This window comes from Panthera pardus, unplaced genomic scaffold (genome assembly GCF_024362965.1).
Source record: "Panthera pardus isolate Hobbes unplaced genomic scaffold, ASM2436296v1 HiC_scaffold_24, whole genome shotgun sequence".
NCBI lineage: Eukaryota > Metazoa > Chordata > Mammalia > Carnivora > Felidae > Panthera > Panthera pardus.
In genome coordinates this window covers 128647073-128660122 of record NW_026526810.1, presented here as the reverse complement: position 1 = coordinate 128660122, position 13050 = coordinate 128647073, and the positions used below count along the sequence as shown (strand labels likewise).

General features: G+C 59.2%; 2 protein-coding genes across 7 annotated transcripts in view; one reads left to right on the top strand and one right to left on the bottom strand.

The window, feature by feature from the left end:
• The window catches only part of ASB2 (ankyrin repeat and SOCS box containing 2), a 29213-nt gene extending 27798 nt beyond the window's left edge, over nt 1–1415 (top strand). For both annotated transcript variants that reach the window (XM_019462147.2, XM_019462151.2), the window contains exon 9: nt 745–1415. In XM_019462147.2, the coding sequence (XP_019317692.1) occupies nt 745–881 (137 nt within the window). In that variant the 3' untranslated portion in view covers nt 882–1415. The remainder of the gene's footprint in view (nt 1–744) is intronic.
• A 2939-nt stretch (nt 1416–4354) lies between these two features.
• FAM181A (family with sequence similarity 181 member A) lies at nt 4355–12810 on the bottom strand. 5 transcript variants are annotated; one of them, XM_019462144.2, is made up of 3 exons: nt 12718–12810; nt 9922–10102; nt 4355–5705 (listed from the first exon to the last, which is right to left on the bottom strand). In XM_019462144.2, exon 3 carries the CDS (start codon nt 5616–5618, stop codon nt 4740–4742), a length of 879 nt encoding a protein of 292 aa, XP_019317689.1. In that variant the 5' UTR covers nt 5619–5705; nt 9922–10102; nt 12718–12810; the 3' UTR covers nt 4355–4739. The 5 variants fall into 5 exon arrangements, with proteins under 5 accessions (XP_019317689.1, XP_019317690.1, XP_019317691.1 ...); XM_019462145.2 differs by lacking the exon at nt 12718–12810 and adding an exon at nt 10714–11385; XM_019462146.2 differs by lacking the exon at nt 9922–10102 and having other exon boundaries at nt 12718–12805.
• Nucleotides 12811–13050: the final 240 nt, after the last annotated feature.

Here is a 13050-nt window from a genome sequence, read left to right as displayed (position 1 = left end):
GGGTTGGTTCCTCTGCATCCCTGGCGGGAACACGGGGCCAGGCAGCCAAGGGGTCAGCATGTGTTTGTTGAGTGAATGGATGGCATCCTTTGATTCGGCAAACCCCTCGCCTGTGCCAGACCCTGTGCCCAGGACTGAAATAAATTGCGCCATCACCAGACACATCAACCCCTGTTCCTACCTCACCCCTCCCCCTCAGCTGAGAAAACTCCGCTGTGTGAGATATCCCGGGAGGCCTCCCAGGAGGCGGCAGCCAAGTGGGATTTGGGGACATGTGGGGAGATGCCCCATCCCTGCCCCCACGCTGGCCTGTCTGCACCGCCAGAGCTCAGAGCTTAATTCCATGCGTGGGGGCACTTAAGCGGTCGAACTCCCCGACCCCTTCGCTAAGACTGTGTTGGGGGGTCCAGGCTGTGTATATACAGGAAAGAGGACAAGACGAGGGGGCTGGCAGATCCGGCTCCAGGTGTGCCCCCCACTACGTCCTCACCTGTGAAATGGGCTTGTACCTGCCCTAGCTGCCGCCTTGGGCCGTGCGGATCCATGAGGGGCGACGAGGCGGGAGCTGCCTCGCCAGATCTTTCCAGCTGGCAGGGGCCGGGGTTTCAGAGCGTGGTGGGGTCCAGGCGCCCCCCTCTTATCCAGTCATATCGATTGGGTGTCTCCTACCTGCCAGCAGTCACAGAGGCAAACTCTGCTGCTTGCAAACGACACGCTGGCACTTCTCTTTCTCCCCTTTCCCAGAACTCCCGAGGCCCCTGGCTCACCTGTGCCGGCTGCAAGTGAGGAAGGTGGTTGGAAAGCACCGCATAAAACTGCTGGATGCATTGCCCCTCCCGGGCAGGCTGATTCGGTACCTGAAATACGAGAATACCCAGTAACCAAGGCCGCGTGGAGGAGTCGCTCCTCGGACTTTCGCTAAGCCTCAGGACAGCCGTGTCCCCAAATCCCAGGGGGCCTGATGACAGGACGAGGCCGTGGGTTGGCCTCCGTGGCAGCTGGGGCAGTTGCCGTGACCTCACCAGGTCTCTGGGCCAGAGCTTTGCCCGGACCAGAGAACACAACGTGTCAAGTGGGAGAAAAACCCGTGTTTGTTTTCAACCTGATGAGTAGAGCCCAGACTTTCTCTGCCGTTGGGAGTGGCAGAGGCCCCATTCCCGGGGCTGGGCGAGGGGGCAGGGCAGAAGTTGGGGGGGGGCAGGTGGGAGCCAGCAGGGCAGCCGCAGCCCCGCCCCCGACGCTTTCAGGGATGAGTCTGCCTTTCGGAGACAACCTGCCACCGGGCTGTCCCGGTCCCCTCCCACTTTGTCTGTAAAACTCTCCACTTGACTCCTGAGCTTTTTTCCTGGAGGTGTGATCCGGCGGGGGTGGGTGGGGGACCCACTTGTCAAGTACAATAAATGTTGCACAGATGACACCTTGCCCCGCGAGGTCCCTCTCACTCGACCCCCTCCTTCCCACAGGGCCTGGGGTCTTCGGCGCTGCTCTTGGCGGGTGTAGGGGTGGGGCAGGTGCTGGGACAGGGTGCACGACACCTTTGGGCTTCTGAAAGCCACAGGAGAGCCGGCAGCTGGAGGAGAGGGGGCAGCTTCCTGCTCTGTGAGGGGAGCTGCCTGGGGTTGGTTTTTCTGTCCTGCTTCAATCACCGTGGAAACGGGAGCAGCATCGCAAACAGGGCTGCGTGTCTACAAGCCTCCTGACACCTGGGATTGCCTCGCACACACATGTTTCCTGGCAGCTTGTCCTCGCGTCCTGCTCACCCGTTTGCCACAAAACTTGAGATACCAGGAAGGAAAAGAAATCTGAATACGGGCCGCCGTGAGCGAAGGTGCTGGAGGGGTGGCCACTGTCAACCCCTGCAAAGGCACCGAACCGGAGGCACGAAGCCTTGTCCCCTCTGCTGCCCCCCGGGATCCTCACGTGGCTCTGTGGGGGAAGCCAGGCGTTTTCGGGAGCCCCCAGCCCATTTTCAGGTGGGCATGGTTGTGACACCTTCTTGGGATGCTGGGACGCACTGGGCTCTCAGAATACGAGTGCTTGTCAGTACTGGTTGCTCACAGGCACTGGTCAGGGCCCCTCCTCCCCAGGTGTCTCTCCCCAGCCTTGGCCTTCTCAGATCCCGGCCCCTATTCCCCCCCACACCCGCGCCCCAACCCAGAAGCTTAAGGATTAAGGCCTGGGCTGGGGCCTGTTCCCAAGGGTCGGTTGTGATTGGCCGGTGCTCGGGTTGTGCTTGGTTGTTCCATTTCTTGACCACCGCTGCTCCAGAGAACGACTTGGGAGCCACAGCCCTCTGCAGAGCCCTCCTCCCCCACCCCCATACTTGGGCCCCAGAGATGTCTCAACAGCATCACCAAACACTAAAAATCCTGAACGTGGTTCCGGTTTGTGCGCCCAGCACGTGGGACGTTAGTGCTGGAGACGTGAGGCTGGGAGGTGAGTTCCTGGGTTTCACTTGGAACCAGCACGACTTACTTTTTTGTTCAGGGAATCCTCTGCTGCGGCTGTATTTTTTTAACCACAGCTGTCCTACATGTCTTTGCCCCCAACTTGCTTCTGCCTGGGGAGTCACGGCACCGTGTGCTTCTGTCCAGCCGCTTCTTAGTAAAGGTTTCTGCTTCCAGACAAGCCTCCCTGCGTTTGTATTCATGCATCACTAGGGTGTCCCCTGGGGAAAGGAGCCCAAGAGCGGCTCGGGGCATCATTCTGAGAAAACACGCCTCCCTGGGCTCTGTTCCTCCCCGGGAGGAGGACAGTTGGATGGCCCAGATGACTAGGGGAGGTGACTTTTGGCGAGTGCGGCTTTCTGTCAGGTCTGTGACACTCAAGAGTACCAGGTGCTCCCATCATCCCTACGACAATCTGTCTATTTTCGGTCATATTTTTCTGATAAGGAAGTTTTGACCCAGAGAGGTTAAGTAACTTGCCCGAGGTCACAGAGCCGGTAGGTGGATCAGAGCTTCTAACACCTTGCTGTACCGTGTGGAGGGGCAGAGCAGACCAGAGTGGCCTGTGGCGAGCGTCCTGATGCCCCACCCTGTGTGCTAGATAACGACTCAGAACAAGTCTGCCGGCATCACGTGGCTTCCGTGGCTCTCAAGTCCTCCCAGACCATCAGACAAACTACCAGAAACCCACTGGCTTCCCAGGGAGCAGGCTGCCCTCCCATAGAGATGCTCCACTCCAGGGGAATCCTAGAGCAAAACCAGACAGAGTAGGAAGGGCCCTTCACAATCGCTAATCCTGGAGCCTTGTGTTAGAAAGGATTCCGAGGTCGTATCTGGCACCCGAGGGAGACTAGTTGAGGACACCTGCCTTGGGTGCAGAAATGGCAGGTACCTCTGTTTGCTATCACTGACCTAGTCCCCGGCTTTATAGAGTGGGGAAACCAAGGCACAGAGGGAGATGAACTTTCCAGCATCATGCTGCTAATCCTCAGCCAGGGCTGGCCCTGCACCTGTCCCAGTGGTGAGAGCTGTGCTTTGATGAGGTCTGTGTGCTCTCAGCCACGGAGCAGGTTCACGCAGCAGACAGACCCTGGGCCGGTATGGAGGCGCATGCCTCTCCAATGGCTTTGCCCTTTAGGCAGCATCAGGGCAAGACCCAGGGCCACTCCCTGCCACCAGCACCCTGCTCTGTGCATTGTCACAGACAGGGCACCTGGTATGTGCCAGGCCCAGGAAGGGGGCCATCAGCAGGTTACCCAGGAATCTGACTTAGCCAGAGATTTTTTTTTTTTTTTTTTTGGCTTGTCCACAGGGGGCCAAGCTCCAGTGTGTCCTGATTTTCTCTCCGGCCAGGGTCGGGCATGATTGCCTTGGCCCGGCCTCTGCTCTGAGGCCGTAATCAGAGTGGAAGGCATAGCAGAGGGGGACCACTCTCGTCCCACCCCTCACGCTGCAGGTGGGGCAAGGAGGCCCCCGGAGGAAAGGTCCAGCACCACATCCCATTGCAGAGCCAGGACTCCAGCCCCACCTCCTCCGGTACCGGCCTCCTTATTCTCTAGAGCACTGTGGACCATCTGGAGATACGGGCCTCCCTCACCCTCTGCTTGGACCTGGCAAGCAGAGGTGACTCCCCGGTGACTCCTCTCCACCCTCCTTCCTTTGAGTGGAGCTGCCGGCCCGCAGTGTCCATTCTCAGACACCGTGGAGGTCTTTGGGTCATTCCCGGCCACCCCCACAGCCAGCCGCCTTCCCTAAGCTGCCCTCTCCCCCGGGCCCAGCCAGCATTTCTTAACCTGGGGACCATTCAACCTCATGACATCAAGATGTGGAAACTGCAAAAGAAATGTCTTTATTCTTTTAACCTTAATTATTTACAAAAAAAAAAAAAAAAAACAAAAACACCCCGAAAAGAACAGAACTGAGATTGGCTTACATAGTGGGTGGCAGGTGAACAGACGTGTAACTCTGGCTTCTGGAGCGGCTGGCGGGCCGGGGCAAAGCCCCGCCGCACAAGACCGGCACGAGGACAGTGGGATGCTCTGTCAGGCTCTGGTCTGGTGGGAGAGGGGCCGGCGGAGCCCGGCCCCACAGCTCCCAAGGCAAGGGCTGACTTGGCGCCTGCCGGAGAAGCCACTGCCCCGATCCTGTCCTCCCCTCCCATCCACACACACAAAGGGAAGAAGGTTCCCAAGAGGCCACGCCACTGCCCAGCTCGCTTCTTGCACGGAGAGCTCCCTGGGCCCCCAACACCCCTACAGGCCAGAGGTCGGAGCCGAGGGCCTCCCAGCCCGGCTAGAGGTAGCCAAAGACATTGAAGATGGGTGGCGGTACAGCCGGCTTGGTGGGGATAGGCTTCAGAACCACGGGTCTGTACACTTTCTGTCCCGGCCCATCCACATCCTTGCAGAAGTGGGCCAGCTCCCCTGGGGAAGCCGGGCTTTTCCTCCATAGGCTCAGGCCGGGGACCGGGCTCTGGGGCAAGGCCCCTGGAGGACCTGGGTAGACCGGCTGTCCATGGTACTGGAAGGGGCAGCAGCTCCAGGCATTGACGCGGCCCACCAGGGAGACCCCAGACATCTTGAGTGGCTCCTTTTCAGCCGGTGCCCTTGGGGATGCCGGCACTGGGGCCGTCTCAGGATCCAAGGGCTCCAAACCTTTGCAATGTTTCTTACCCTCATAGGGAGGTCCCTCCCTGGGGCCCGGCCCCCCGTCCAGCCCCAGCGGGTAGCTGTGGGTGGCCCGAGGCTCTTCCCAGAAGGAAGCGGGCAGCTGTCTTTTCCTCATGGGCACCTGGCCAGGCCTGGCAGCTTCTGGGTTCTGCCCCTGTAAGGTCTGCTCCTTAGAGAGACATTCCTCCCTGTACGGGTTCCCCAGAGCCTTCTCCTTGCAGCCCCCACCCCCGCCGGGACTGGAATCGTGGCCAGAATCGAGGGGCAGCCTCCCTGGCCGGTCCTCGGGTCCCCTTTTCAGGTGAGGCTCCGCCCCTCTGCCGGGGAGGCCCCGAGGAAGCCGGGAATACTTCTGGGAGAAGCGTTTGAGCTGCTTCTGCAGGTACTTGCGGTGGTCCACTGAGCGGCGGCAGGGTGCAGACTTGTCCAGGGCCGCCTTGATGTCACTGGACGCCAGGTTCACAAAGTTCAGCAGCATCTTTACATCACTGTCGTTTGCCATCACCAGGAGGCCACTGCATGGGGCTTTCCATGAAGCGGGTGGGTTCTGCTCGTGGCTGGCAGCTCCAGGGGAGGGCACAGAGCTGACCTGGGGGGACACACAGGCCATTGGGAGTCTCTCCGGGCACCAGCACCCAGCCGCCGCCCCCCCCCCCCCTCCCCCGAGGCCGCAGGGCCAGCGCCCCTTAGCCTGAAACACAGTCCTGGGCACCGGGCTGCCCATTCAGGCCGCTGAGCATGCGTTTCCTCAGCATCTGGGAGGGAACACGCGGGCCCCCTCAGTCCTCCCAAGTCTGGCCCTCCCCTGCAGCCGAGGCTCAGAGAGGCTGGGCGGCTTGCCCAGGGCGGCCCAGCTACAAGTGGCATTGCTGGGGCCGGAGCGCAAGTCTCCGCGTGCCCAGCGCACCGTGTCTCCCACACACCACGCTGCCAACGTGCGCAACTTGCCAGCGAGGTTTTCATTTTCTGAGCCGAGGCCACCGCTCCACTTTAAAGCAAGGCCAAGCCCCTTCTCTCCCCAGTGGTGATGCCCTCCCCCTCCCACCCCCGCCCCCAGGCCTGCTAGCTTCAGCCCCCCCTCTTCGGCGCCCACGCTCCACCCCCGGCGCTCACGCAGGACAGGCAGGACCCCCGTCTGGCACTCAAGCCTGGGCCTGCCTGGCGGGCTGATCTCAGACTGTGGGCAGCGGGGCTCCCCCGCAGAAGCATCTGCAGCAATTTCATGCCTCCTGGGCCACCACCCGAGGCCCCTCGCCCCTCCCCCAGGCCCCAGCCTGCCCCACGCCCCCACCCAGCCGGCGGGAGCCGCCTGAGCCTCCACACTGACCGAGGGTGCGGGCCGGCCCCGGGCCCCCCGCCGACGTGGCCTGGCAGGTTCCCCGCGGCAGACCTGGGCCAGGCCCGGCGTGGCCGGCGAGCTCCGTGCGTCCGGCTGGAAGCAGTCGTGCAGCCCTCGAGTGGGCTGGATGGAGGACGAGTCCCCGGCGCTGGGGGGCCCCTCAGGCCAATCAGGAGCGCCTCTCCAGATACAAAGCATCCCAATCAGGCGGCAGCGCCCCGTTCCCACATTCTTTGCCGTCACAAATTGTCACCATGGGGACCATCACAAAAAAGACAGCTCCCAAATGCAATCATTTCCCGGTAAATTTCTACCCTTCAGCCCCTCCTCCCCTTGACCTCGGTTCCCTGGTTTCTCGAGGGGGCAGTGCGTGTGTGTGTGTGTGTGTGTGGGTGTGCATGTGTGTGTGTGTGTGTGTGTGTGTGTGTGTGCGTGTGTTTAAAAAGTCCAGGATTGAGGAGGGGCTGGGCCCAGAAGAGATGGGCTTGCATACCTCCCCCAAAGACTCCAGGCCTACAGCTGCCATGCCCCAGTGCAGACAGACAATCGGACGGGGTAAGCCGGGGCGGGCTCTTTCCCCTCTGTCCTTGAGTGTTGAGTGTCTCTCCCTCTCCCCCTCCCGCCCCGTTCCTCTCTCCCTCTCTGTCTCTGTCTGTCTCTGTCTCCCTCTTCCCAGCCCCCTCCCGGAGGCACCGGCCCCTGGCCAGCCTGTGAGGGCAGGCGGCTCGCTGATGTCGGGAAAGGTAGCCGGGGAAGGACTCCCTAACGAGGTGCTGGGATATCCATGGGAAGGGAGCCGGAGCTCTCAGGAATCTTGTCTTTATGTTTGCTTCCTCAATTGAGCTGCACAAAGCCTGAATTGCCCATTCAGCGCGGCCGGACAAAAGGCTGGCGTTGCACGGTCCCCTTGCATTTGTAGTCAAACAGTTAGGGACTTAAATCGAGTCGTCATGATGGAGAAAGAGGTGGACAAAGCCCATAGAATTGCCATCAGCAAACATTTTCCTGTGTCATATTAGCCAGTCTCCATGGCTCCCCCTGGCCTGGGGACAATGGCACAAGTTTGCACACTTGGCTACTGTCACCGTGCCAACGCCGGCAGGGCCGCAAGCGGGCCGCTCTGAGCGAGCGAGGGAGCCCTGCGCTGGCCGCTGGCCCTGCCCACTGACTGGCCGGAGGGAAGGTGAGGCCACGGGCGGAGGCAGGCTGATCGGCCTCCGTGCCGGCCGACCTGGGCGGGCCCCGCGCCTCCTGCCTTTCTCTGCTCGGCCTCCTTTCCCTTCCACCTCTTCCCCTTCCCGTCCTTTCCCCCCTTCCTCTTCCAGCGTCTCCTCCGGTCCTCCGCTCAGCTGAACGGCCGGGCCGGCGGCCTACACCCCACCTCTGTAGCACGGTCTGTGATGCCAAGGACTCCTCTCTGAGGTCCCCTCGCCCGCATGGGAGCAGTTGCAGGGCAGGCCCAGGGGATTCACCCAGGAGGATGGTCCCACCCCCTCCTGCTGGCCAATAGACTGCTGCCGCGGGCCACAGTGGCCTGCCTTCAAGCCGCCTCCCTCTCTGGCTGGAGGGTCCCTGCAGGCCAAATGAAGGGTTTGGAGGAGAGGGCCCTGTGCCCACAAGCCGGAACTTAATTTAGGGATCGGGGATCGGGCGTGGGATCCCCCGTGCCCCTCCCCCTGCTGAGGCAGCGGGGGAAGCAGGGGCTGACACGGAGGTGTCTCTGGACTGGAGTCTCCCAACTGCTGGCCATCCTCCGCCCTGGACAGCGGCCCCTCTCCGCGGCAGCACGACGGCTAAGTCATCGTTGCTCTAAGCGCTGAGAGCTGAGGGTTGTCTCTGCAGCAGAACCGAGCCCAGCCTGACCGGTACAGGCGGGAACATCCTTGCTCCTCCAAACTGGCCCTGCACAGGGCTGCCCCGAGGTCACTGGGGTGGGCCCCCTGCTGCCCCCTGCCTGGGGGCCAGGTCACACGGCTCGGCTAGTGTTCGAATCCCTCCGTAACCCTGCGCTGGCCCACTTAACCGCCTTCTGCATCATTCTCTGCTGGGACGCTGGCTTCAAACCATCCCGGCCCATTCCCACTGTGGCCTCCTGCAGGCTTGGGGTCTGTTCCTGCTGCAGCCCACCAGGCTTTGCTCGCCGGTGACGTCGTCCCCTCACTGCTCTGCCAGTAGCAAACCCCCGAGGCCAGTGAACCTTGTGGGGTCTGAGTCCATAGCTTAAAAACTCATCCCATAGTGCTCTTATATGGGCTGTTTTTCCTGTGTGTTCTTCCTATTTATTGAGGAGAAAGAAAAGAAGGGAGGGAGGGAGGGAGGGATGGAGGAAGGGAGGAAAGAAGGAAAGAAGGAAGGAAGGAAAGAAGGGAGGAAGGGAGGTAGGAAGGGAGGGAGGAAGGAAGGAAAAAAGGGAAGGAGGGATGGAGGGAGGAAGGGAGGAAAGAAGGAGGGAAGGAAGGAAGGGGAGGAGGGAGGGTGGGAGGGAGGGAGGAAAGAAGGAGAGAAGGAAGGAAGGGGGAGGAGGGAGGGATGGAGGGAGGAAGGAAGGAAAGAAGGAGGGAAGGAAGGAAGGGGGAGGAGGCAGGGAGGAAAGAAAGAAGGGAGGAAGGAAGGAAGGAAGGGGGAGGAGGGAGAAAGGGAGGGAGGAAGGGAGGAAAGGAGGAGGAGGGAGGAAGGAAGGGAGGGAGGAAGGAAGGAAGGGAAGAAGGAAGGGAAGAAGGAAGGGGGGAGGAGGGAGGAAAGGGGGAGGAGGGAGGAAGGAAAGAAGGGAGGGAGGAAGGAAGGAAGGAAGGGAAGAAGGAAGGGGACAGGAGGGAGGAAGGGAGGAAGGGAAGGAGGAAGGGGAGAGGAGGGAGGAAGGGAGGAAGGGAAGGAGGAAGGGGGAGGAGGGAGGGAGGGAGGAAGGGGGAGGAGGGAGGAAGGGAGGAAGGAAGGGGGAGGAGGGAGGAAGGAGCGGGGAGGAGGAAGAGGGCAGAGGGAGGAGGAGGAGGAGGGAAGAAACTGATACTTGGTCAGCACCTTATATGTGCCAAGAGCTGCAATCAGTGATCACACACGTAGAAGACCCCACCTGACCCCGCGACAGCTCACTGAGGGGAGTACTGCTATGAAGGATGTGAGACTGAGCTGCTTTCTCAAGGCCTCACAGCCAATAACTGGCAAAACTGAACTTGAAGCCAGGCCGGTCTCCGTGCACCCTCTCCCATCCCTATGTTTATAGATCCAAAATGAAGTCTAACCTCCTTGGCCTAACCCAGAAAGCCTTTGGTAATCTGACCCCTAACCGGGGCCTGGTGCAGGGTAGTTTCTCACTAAATGTTTCATGAATCACATATGTTGCCCACTCCACCGAATGGAAAAACTGCTGCCTCTGTTTGTTTATTTGTTTGTTTACTATTTGCCCCACCCACCCATCTACCTCCACCTGAGTGAGCTCCGTGAAAGCAGGGCACAACTGCTCATTCACCTCCGAATTTCTGTAGAACGGCCTCGGCACAGAGTAGGACTTAGTGAAGGAGCCTGGTGACGGCTACGGTTGCACCTGACAACAAATCCTCGGTGTTCCTTCTGGACTGTGGGTGTGTGGAGAACAGGGAGCACCGTTTCATAATTGCATCTCTCCGCACCAGACGGGGCCACCGAAGCACCTGTTAAAGGCACATGAGCGGGGCTGACTTGAACTTGAGACTTCCTTCCCCATCATCCGCCGCGGATGCGGGTCTCTGACCTTCCAGCTGCGCTAACCCCTCCTCAAGGTTATTTACATGGTTCAGTGTCAGGGACTTCCGGGTTCTAGTAACTCCACTCAGCACCTGCGTGCGGGGACCAGAGGGCACGGAGGAGGGGGGCTTCCTTTGCTTGCTGCTCTGTCCCCAGTGCAACGTGCTGGAGGGGAGACCAACTCTGTTCTGACGACTTAACAGCCATCTTCTGTCCACCCATCACTGGGACAAACACCCCAACTTCCCTGGTTTCCCAAACTACCTGGAGCCACCCATCCAGAATCTCTGGACGTCATCTGACATAACCCACTTCTAGAATTCAGCCAACACAGCTGCAGATTGGAACCAAAAGTGAGAGGAGGCAGGTGGCAATGACATGAACCACCCAGCCAGAGGGGGAACCTGGAAGGTCACCTGGGGCAGTGGGCTTTCAAACTGTGTTTACACAAAGAAGCCCGTTAAACAGACTCCTGAGGGAGTCCAATATAGGAAACAGTGACAGGGACGTGCTAGGAGGGCAGATTTCTTTTACACACCCAAATGCGATAATTTCCGCTTATTTTGAAAACAGCAGATTCACACCAGGAGAGTGTTTTGGTGACCTAGAACTTCAAAATCAGGAGTTGTGGATTACAGCCTAGTATCGGTCATATTTTGCTCTGGTTGCAGAACCTATAGAAATCTTGACGTAAAGAGATAAGAGGCTAAAATGGTAAATTTTTAAAAGTCTGTCTTGCTATCTCAGGATAGTCGTCAAATGAAAACGATTCCCCGAGAAGCTTTAGTATCTAGTCCCCGGGGGCGTTAACCAGTTAACTGCCCAGGCTAACGGGTCTAGTGAGCTGGCTTGTGAGTTACAACTCGTTTCAGTGTGTGTTTGTTAGTACAGTTTTTAGCATGTAATATTTTCAATCGCCAAAAATAAATTTTAAAGACAATTTTACGTTTCCACACCTCTGTAGAAAGTTCCGTTCCAAGAGATGGGCCATCTTCCCATTTTAGAGGTGAAGAAGAGAGGCCGGGCAGGGGAGATGATTCACCCAAGGTCAGGCTGTTCTGCACCCTGACGTCTGCTCAGAGCTCGGCCCTAGCCAGCACTCACCACTGTATCAAGGTATATGACACATAGTGAGCCATTTGTTCAATGGATAAGGAAACTGAGGCACAAATTAGCATGGAAACTTGCCCAAGGTCGTCTGGTCAGTAAATGGCAGACCAGGGCCTGAGATGCCGGCAGCCGGGTCGAGACGCTTGGTCGTGACCATTGTGTGATGCTGCTCCCTGCTGACTATTAACTAACTCACAGGCCCCGACTCCCTCCTAGGGGCTTAGCTAACCCAGAGAGCCAGGCACGCCCCTCCCGACCTGGCGACTTGGGCCTGACCATCTCGACTCCGGGAATACACAAATGCCCCTTCAGAGGCACAGCGGCACGGCCAGCACCTCGCGGACGTGTGACAGACATCACAAGATGATTTATGTAACCCCCTTATATAATGGGAGTATTTCTATCAAAGACTGGCCTGAGGCAGGCTGTCAGCTGTAATCGGAACAGACAGGCCTTTCCACTTTTCTTGGAAAGAAAGGCATTGGGTTGAAATAAACCCCTTTGGCTGCCAGGCCGCCAGACCGGGGGCTTCCTGCCCTGGTGACCTCCTCTCACAGCCAAGGCTGAGCGCCAGCATGATGGTGCCCTCAGAGCAGCCGGAGACCTCGTGATGCCCCACAGCCCTGCTCCCCAGTCCCCGCGCCCCTGGCCATGGCCCGACTGCAGTGGCAGAGACAAGTGTCAGCGTGACCGTCTTTAAGGTCGAGCTAATAGCAGCTGGCTGGCAGAGTGGACAGTGAGGATTAAGAGAGATCATCTGGGCAGCGCCGGGGTGGCTCGGTCGGTTAAGCGTCCGACTTCAGCTCAGGTCACGATCTCACGGTCTGTGAGTTCGAGCCCCACGTCGGGCTCTGTGCTGACAGCACAGAGCCCACTTCGGATCCTCTGTCCCCATCTCTCTGCCCCTTCCCTGCTCGTGCTCTCTCTCTCTTAAAAAGAAATAAACAGGGGCGCCTGGGTGGCTCGGTCGGTTAAGCGTCCGACTTCGGCTCAGGTCACGATCTCACGGTCCGTGAGTTCGAGCCCCACGTCGGGCTCCGTGCTGACAGCCCGGAGCCTGGAGCCCGCTTCGGATTCTGTGTCTCCCCCTCTCTCTGTTCCTCCCCCACACGTGCTCTGTCTCTGTCTCAAAAATGAATAAATGTTAAAAATTAAAAATTAAAAAAAAAAACATTTAAAAAAAAAAGAGAGATCATCTGTGACCAAGCCTAGTACAGTGCCTGGCTCAGAGTCTGTGCCCTTCCCCCAGCTCTGCCCCTCTGGGCTGGGTCCACAGCTGCCCAGTGAAGCCCAGCCTGGGCACGGCTCACCCATAGAGAGGGGCCGATGTGGCAGGAATAACACAGCAGTCATGCCTTTACGCCCCTGTCGGGTGATCCCCATGGACCACTGCCCCCCACTGATCCCAGCTACTGTGCCACATGTCGGTCACCTTGCCTGTGACTCCGGGAGCCTTTCTGGTGCGTCTCTTCACCCAACGCAGGGCACAGCCAGGAATGAAAAGTCCGTTTCATCTCAACTGCCAACTCGGATTTGATTGGTGATGGCTGGCAGGTGCCCTGTGGAAAGATTCCGAGGGCCCCGCAGGCCCGGCAGTTAGAATGCCCTGATCAGCTAGTCATGCCTTCTGTGGGCGCGGATGGAGATGGGCTGGCTGGGTGCCAGGTGTCCCTGCCTCCAGCTCCCAGTCACAGGCTGCGAAGCCAGGGTGTGCAAAGCTTGGCGTTCTGGTAACCCGACCCTTGGGATTTTAATCAAGGGAACA